The sequence below is a fragment of the Antrostomus carolinensis genome, unplaced genomic scaffold, assembly GCF_000700745.2.
Source record: "Antrostomus carolinensis isolate BGI_N321 unplaced genomic scaffold, ASM70074v2 scaffold40474, whole genome shotgun sequence".
Classification (NCBI taxonomy): domain Eukaryota; kingdom Metazoa; phylum Chordata; class Aves; order Caprimulgiformes; family Caprimulgidae; genus Antrostomus; species Antrostomus carolinensis.
Genome location: NW_010309435.1, coordinates 498 through 8,703, shown reverse-complemented (window position 1 = coordinate 8,703; position 8,206 = coordinate 498). Strand labels below are relative to the sequence as shown.

The 8,206-nt window shown below is 36.3% G+C and overlaps 1 protein-coding gene across 1 annotated transcript in view; it reads right to left on the bottom strand.

The window, feature by feature from the left end:
* Positions 1–2,901, bottom strand: part of LOC104523509 (uncharacterized oxidoreductase ZK1290.5) — a 37,217-nt gene extending 34,316 nt beyond the window's left edge. Inside the window, exon 1 of the mRNA XM_010166112.1 lies at positions 2,837–2,901. Within this exon, the coding sequence (XP_010164414.1) occupies positions 2,837–2,901 (65 nt within the window). The remainder of the gene's footprint in view (positions 1–2,836) is intronic.
* Positions 2,902–8,206: the final 5,305 nt, after the last annotated feature.

The following is an 8,206-nucleotide window of genomic DNA, read 5'->3' as shown; positions in this document are numbered from 1 at the left end:
CCTGCTGTAAAAGTTTGACTTAAAACTTATGTAAATAATTTACAGTTAGGCATAATCAGCATAAAATTAAGTAGAGATAGTAATTTTTAAAAATGTAGTTGACCATGAGACCAATAATTCAAAAACACTTAGAACACTGTAAAGATAATATAATAGAAAAAATTATAGAGAACTGCAATTTATAGTGACTTGCAGCTTACAGGATGAAAATGTATGTACAATAATTAATCGTGTGTACAATAATTAATCGTAAGATCCTAATTCAAGATGACATTCAAGTTGATGACTAACTTTTGACATAACAGTGCCCTTTATACCTATGAGACTACTCGCAGAATAAGTGCAACTGTGAATCACTGCAAGATCCTACTCCTGCAATACCACGTGGCACTGCAAGGTCCGAGACTTGCAGCGTCCCACTGCTAACTAATTGTGATCATGAGTTCAAAGGACAGCAGCAATGCAGCTATCTGTACTGCAAACTAAAAGCAAACAATAAAGAATGTTTCTGATCAAATGTTTTTGGGGGTTTTTCTACATCATCCAAGAACTTAAAATATGTTTTCTCAAGGTTTCCAAGACAAACAACATTTCTTGTAGCCCTCCTCTCACATTGTACATTCAGCTTTAGAATAGCATATATCAGAATGCAAAGCACTTCCATTCAGGTGTTCAGCCTGGGGAACAGAGCTTACAGTTATGAAACTGATGTAAAGCCACAAAGATGGCTTTCCCCTTTCTCTCCCCTCTCCTCCTGTAATGAGGATTTTGTATCTCCCTCTGTGCTGGAGGTACTTGGCATAAATATCAGAAGAACTGAAGAAGCTTTAGGAATCAGTACCTCCCCCTTCCTCATTTGGAGGCATGAGGAACTACTACAATTTAGGTTACAGCAGCATGTGACATCACCATTCAATGCTGCCAAAACTATGCTAGGGAGCTCTGGCAAAGAACAAAGGTATGATTAATAAAATCTGCTACATCAAGGTTGAAAGATAAAAGTCCACTTTCTTTTTTCCCCCCTCACAGAGTTTGGTATCATTTTTTACATTACAGAAACATGGTGAAAGACAAAAGTTAAATACACTGGAGCTTGTTTCTCTGTTCATTTCAAACTAGGTACAAATAATTTGTTCATCTAGTAGGCAATTAAGCCTGTAAAATTTAAAAGCACTAATGGCAACAAAAAATTTAAAAGCATATACATAAAGTACCTCTGCTTATACTGATAAAGGCTTTTATTATTAAACAGTGATAAAAACCTACATTTGTTTTTTATTACTTAGACTTAGTGATGGATATTTAAAATTCATCCGTATCACATCAGCACCAGTGTGATTACCAAGCATGAGAAAGGAAGCTACCTTTCTGCTATTAAATCACAGTTCATATGTCAAAATATAAATAAGGTAAAATCCCCAGCAAAGATATAAAAAGCTGACCTCATAGATTTGTAGGTGCACAAAGAGCAGAGACAAAGCAGCAATTTCCCTCAGAAAAAAAAAATAAAACATTTCTGTACTGTGTACACTCTGACACAAGCAAAAAATTTGCCCCAGATGCCCAAACAACATTTGTACAGCATCTGGTCTTTCTTAAAGAATAAAACACCACCAGACTGGCAGCAAGTGAAGTTCACAAGGAAGGCAGAAGCTCAGCAGGTTTAGGCAGGTTAGGAGAGGACACTGCTTTGTTCCGCTGTCTACAAACGCACAGCTGCCTGGAATATGGCCATATTTTGTACATGAGAGAAGTTAAATATCTGGAGGCCCTCAAAGCTCAAGTACAACTTCTCAAGGTCAGATCTACTGAAATGGTGGATGAATTGAGACAGAAAGATTTATAGATGTGGCATTTTGTTCATCACAAGAGGCTGTTAAGGAAACTTGGTAACTATGGGTGAAAAGCAAAGTCCTTACAGAGTAAAAAAAAAAATAAATGGTTGAGACATGAAACAAAGGGAAGAAATAAACAGCCAATTCTTATTACAGGATAAGATTAATAGCAGGGAGTGCCACAGGTCTTGGTATCAGGACCGCTGGTCCATAAATTTCCTTAAGAACTGAAGCCATGAAGAAACAAGAGCCATGAATAAAAAAAAGGCAGTAACAGTGGAGAATGGTAACGAGTGAAGACTTGATTCTGCTGCCATTGAATTGAAAAGAAAAATCTCATTTGATTCCAATCCCAACTGGGTCTTTTTTAACCACAGCTAAGTTTAAGAATGAATATGAGCAACTCTAGGATTAATAATTAAGAAGTAGGCAACTGAATTAATAACAATTATTGAAGGAAATGTTAAAATACTTTCACTCAGCATTAAGATTCAAGTCATATGTAGCACTCTGACCAAAAAAACCCCAACACAACCTGATGTAATTAAAGTGGAGTAATCAGATTCTCTGTTTTTCTCCAGAAAAATCCCACTTGTTGTGAAAAAAACTGGGAACAATACAAGAAGTCTTGTATGGTTTCAATGCAAATGATACAATGTCTTAAATAACGCAATCAGCAAAGTCAGTTAAAACTCACTTTTGTGGTTTATTTACTTAGATAAAGCTACAGCTGAATATCGGGAATCTTATCTATGGAACACCCTGAAACAAGGAGAGGAGAGACTGTAATGGTTTCCTTTGAATATGCAGGGATTCAATGTGCGTGTCTGTGTGTATTATTTTACCATGTTAGTAGTGCAACATACTGACAGATGCAGTAAACATGCAATTTCAGCAAGTTAGTAGTGCTGTGAATTAACCAACATCGTATTATTTATTGGGATTGATTTTTATTCCTCCCAGGCTTTGTCTATTTGACTAGAAGCTACTCAGAGCAGTACCTGTCTGCTTTCCCAGCTACAGTGCCTGGCACAATGGCACTGTCCATTTTGGAACGATCTTCCATAACGAACATCATTGCTAATAATAAAATATTCACTGTGTGTGACAAGGGTAAGGCACAATGAGTATAAAGACTTGATTATTTTGTTTAGTAATTGCCTGTCCTGAAGCTCCTTTCCAAACAAGCATGCAATTAATTTTATACTTTAATAGGAGGGGATAATTAGATAACTTTTTATCTCATCAAGTTTTTATTAATTCTAGCTACCGTAAGGATTACATAGAAAGCAACTTTACAAGAAAATATTCTATTAATTTTTGGTATCACTAGCACATCTTGTCAGGAAATCACACGTTATTTGACCAACCTTCCTGAATGTCATTATTATTGTGCCTAAAAAAAAGCCCAAAACAAAACCAACCAAACAAAAAACCAAACACAAACCCCCCCTGTTCTAATGGGAATATAACGACCATATCAAAGGGATGAAGACAGTTTCACTAGAGAGAGCTAGAACAAGCCTTAAGAGATGTCTATAACTGGTGTTTTGGGGACCTTCTGTAATAAGGCATTTTTTTTAAACAGAATAAAGCATTCAGAGAAGTGTATTGGTAAAGTGCATGAACAAATCAAATACTTTTTACCACTAAGACTTTACCAAGTTTCCTTCATATCATAAAGCCTTCCAACAAATAGTAATGCCATGGTGAATTTAACCATTCAGCACATGACCTTAAAAAAGCTTCCCAGTATTTCAGTTACAGAAAGAAAAGCCCTTGTGCTACTGAATTATATCCAAATGCTTTAGAGGGTAGCATTTTTACCCCTCAGACTTTAAAAAAAAAAAAGTGACAACTTTCTAAGTGAGTGCTTCCTACTTAACAGAAATAACCATGAACAGCACAAATTGTATGCATTTTTCTTCCAAAGCCTGAAGAGGATGATATCGTGTGCACCACTTTGACAAGTGATCCATTTTTGAGGATGTTGCTTTAGATAAGCACCAAGTATCCTGTAGTTAAATTAAGACAATGTAAGAATATGTAATTCTCTACTACAGTACAAAGACTCACAAATTACCCGATTCTCGGATACATGTAGCTCCTATGAAAAAGGGTAACTACACCAACTTCAAAACTGTGTCCTTTTATATCAGTATATGCCCTGTATTTCTAAAACACTAATAAAGTAAGTCTTGCGAATATGGAAAGAAATTATAGCTATCTTACTAGCAAGATAATGAGTGTATCAATTTTCTAAAGCAATCTAAAGCCATTATGAGGTAATGTACTCTCTGGAGCACAGCTTTACACTTACATCAAGTATTAGGGCCCAAATGTCCTAATTTTAGACTTAAGTCTACTCTAGCTGAAAGCAGTCTTTGTAATGAAAGTTATCATTGACCATAAACGTGCCTGATCCTCTGCATATGAATAATAAGGGTTAACACAACTGTTAAAATTAAAACATAGGAAATATAAAGTTATCAACAGTTTTTATAATAATACAATAAACAAGATGTAGATTATTTTTATTTGTTAATTAAAACTTCAGCTATATAAGATATTTCTAACACAAAGGTGGGCTGCCTTATAATAATCAGTAGGTGTCTCAGGAAGGTCAGCTTGTTTTACCACTGCTAGTAGACTTGTCTTTCTGCTGGACACAAGACAGATACAATACAGTACAAATTTGCATGTAAGCAAATACAGAATTTTGGATGTACAGAATTTGGCCTGTTATTCCAAGTAACCTTTCAGCATGATCATTCTACATAGCCTTATCTGGCATACAAATCCATCTCACTAGATATTTTAATTGAAATAGGTCCTATTCACCAAGACCAGTCTGTGTAAGTGAGCACAGACAATCAGAAAGAGAATGGTAACTTAATGAAAGACCACTTAACCTCCTCCCTTCCCATCTCCCCTCTCGCATCAAACCTTGACCAACTTATTGAACTTCTGGTATACAAATTTGGAAGCCAAAGCAGCTGTGACATGGAAACCCATTTAAAAAAAAAAGAAAACACGGTTAAAAAACAACCACCACAGCACCTTTTGACAACTGAAGTTTGAACAGAAAGATATTTTTAACAGGACCCTGTCCTAGGCTGCTGTTGCACTCTCTCCAGTAACATGCTGGCTGAGGAACACGTTACATGTCGCCTACTCCAGCTCTCAGTTGCTACAAAAGGGGTTTCATCAATTGGAAATAACTTGCATATCTATCTGAGCTGCCTTCCAGGTGACATGACTGGATAGTTGCAACCATCTTAACACAGCATACTTATCTCTCTCCGAAGCTTTTAGAATGATTATCTAGCAACAGAGGCAACATACATATCTGTCCTCTCAAAGACAACTTTTCATAGATAACAATTACATCTGCATGTTGAGAAGGATAAGAAATAACAAAGAAACAACCAAATCTTAAATCCTGCAGAAAAAGGCCTTGCAGAAAATGTGTCCTCATTGAAGAAAGTTCGCCTCTACTTTATAGCTGTGTAAATTTTTTGGGCTGCAAACATTAGTTAATGCAGTAAGGCTGTAACGAGAACAAGCCATTGATTTTTAAAAGAGTAGTTAAGTGGGAACACCTAACATAAATAAAGACCCCATTGTGTTAGGCTGTATATCCTAGTATTTATAGCTTGACCACAAATGCAAGTGCGGCAAGTCTTGAGTTTTCTCCCCCTTTTCTTAAATCTGCAATGTTTTTCAGCCTATATCAAGGATTTCTTAAACTCACCTGACTGGTTCCTGCCTAGCACAAGGTCCTCAAAAAGCTGCAGAATGTGAAAGCAGTATGTCAAGCATTACTCTAGCAAGACAAGAACAGGTAAGTGAAGACAAAGAACCAAATCCTGCTGTTCATGACATCACTCTAAGTCAAGAGAAGCTCCTTGAAAGCCACACCTGACAGAAGGTATTGGGCCAGAAAATTTCAAACTTAATTCTCTTGATCTTCTATGTTGCTATCCATTTACTACGGTTTGAGTTCAAGGCTGAAAATCAACTACCCTGTACTCTCCAGTCTAACGAAAGGACAGCAAGCAGCATGCTGTTTGGTACAGAGTACAAAGTTTTTCCTGCCTCTACCTTCTAGTCAGCTTATTCTTTCCATCACCTAAGAAATGTACTGCAATCTTCAATTAAAAAAAAGATGGTTCTGCAGACAGTCTGAAATACAGTTCAGCAGATACTGAAACAATGGACATAAGACAACTGAGTCCATTCTCTAAAAAAGACTACTTTTTTTTTTATTTTTGTGAAAAAAACCTCCAAGCAAACTAAATTGGCAAAAAGTGTTACAGGTTACACCAAACACCACGCCCCCTGCAAAACAAGCCCAACCCAAAACAAAACAAAACCCCTTACGTGCATACACACACAAAAAAAAATCAGCTAAAGGAAAAAAACAGTAATTTTGAACAACATGGGCCCTTTCTTTTGCTCATTATATAGGGACTGTGTAAGGGGCAGCTGCATCAAGTACTCCTAAGGTTAACAGATACTAAAATAACAAATTCATACATGAGGCATACACATACCAGATTTTTATGAATGTGTGTATGAACACAAATACATGGTAAAAGCAGCAATCAACATTTTGTAAACTTTTAAATTCTTTTTTTAAAATCTTTTCGCTGATGATATTGAATTGCTAAGAACTTTTAATTAATATGTCCAGCTCAACTGACTTTGGGCACTCTGAAACAAGCACTACAAGCTCTATCTAGTCACTTAATGTTTCTGGATGAAAAAACAGCCCTATTAAAATCAATGGCCAACTCCTATTGACTTAAGTAGCTTAATACGTTCTAAAATCCACAGCTCCAATTTTGCCCTCCTTTATACTAATGAAAATCCTAAATAATTGCTCCAAAGTCAGTACACACTCACAGGATAAAGATGAAAAGAGCACAAGGGTAATTTTATTTTATGGCTTAGCTTGATACTTTTGTGGCTGATTAACTCCAGTGTCACAGACAAAGAATATAAGTGCCTTTCATTTGTATGTTTATGTAAAATAATGGAAAACCTAGGATATCAAGTTGACCCATGATAAAATTGCATCATGAAAGACTGCTTGGGAAGGGTATTCATGTTTTAGAATATGTTATGAATGAAAGAGGCTTCTGGAAAGACTGTTAAGAAGAGATAGAAAGAGATGCTCAAAGACTGTGCCAAAAAAGTCTGAGGCTTTAATCATGAGACAAATTAAGTCTTTACTTTTACACAAGAAATAAAAACTAGTTAACGTCCACTATATACAAAGACAACTATTCAAAAAAACCCCAGAAAAATCTGCTCAAGTATGCAATGGCCGTTTGTATGAGTAAGGTAGTGTTTGCCTCTTCGTGGCACACCTTCCAGGCACTCTTTGCTGCATCTCCTGTTTTGGGAAAGTTAATGGTCTCTGTCTGTTATTGGTACAGCATGGGCAGTGCTCAAACACCACAGAACTACTGTTATTAACCCTGCTCTGCTCACACCGTCCTCTGCTGACTTGGAAGAATGGCCTTTGACAATTAATAGCTTGGCTCTTTTGAACTGTTAGTAAATCCACCAATTAGATGGATTTGGAATTCGGAACAGTAAAAAAACCTACATTCCACATACAACTAAAAGGAGCATACTGCTGCAAGCCAAAGCTGGGTTGATACCATCTACAGTTCCATAAAAAAGAAAATCCTTCTCCCCTCTTTTCAAACAGCTGAGGGAAAATAAATTCTTTGCTTGCTTTATGAGGAAAAAAAATGTAGGGGAAAAAAAAATTATTCTTTCATTCTTTCAAATTTCACAGACAGTTTCATGCCTGAGTTCTCACTGCAGGCATGTCTTCTGGTTAGCCTGTAGTCTTGTTCTGCCAGGACTGAACGCAGTAGCTTTCCTGAACTATCACTAGCATTAACTCAGACAACTAACATGATATTATAAGGACTTCTATTTTTTTTCTCACCATATTCACATTTTAGAAAACAAATTCTTGAACAGTTTAACCAATTTATTGCAGAACTTCTCACTGCCCAATTAATAACAAAATTAAATGTGAAGTATAAATAAGTTAATTTCCCCTTGCATTTTCATATTTTCAGGCAGATTTTTTTCTCCTAAAATCATATTAAAAATTGCATACACATTTGTATGAGCAAAAGTCAAAAACACACACTTGTTAAACTTCAATATAATGTCACAAACCCTTGATTTAAAAAAAAAAAAAAATAATCACACAGCAGATTGTGCTGCAGTGCCAGGGTTTAACAGCGTTTGGATTCCTTCAAGATACACACAGGCCACACGCTCCTACAACCACAAGGCACAAAGTTCACAGGGGCCTCCTGGCCCTGACGCGAAGCTGAGAT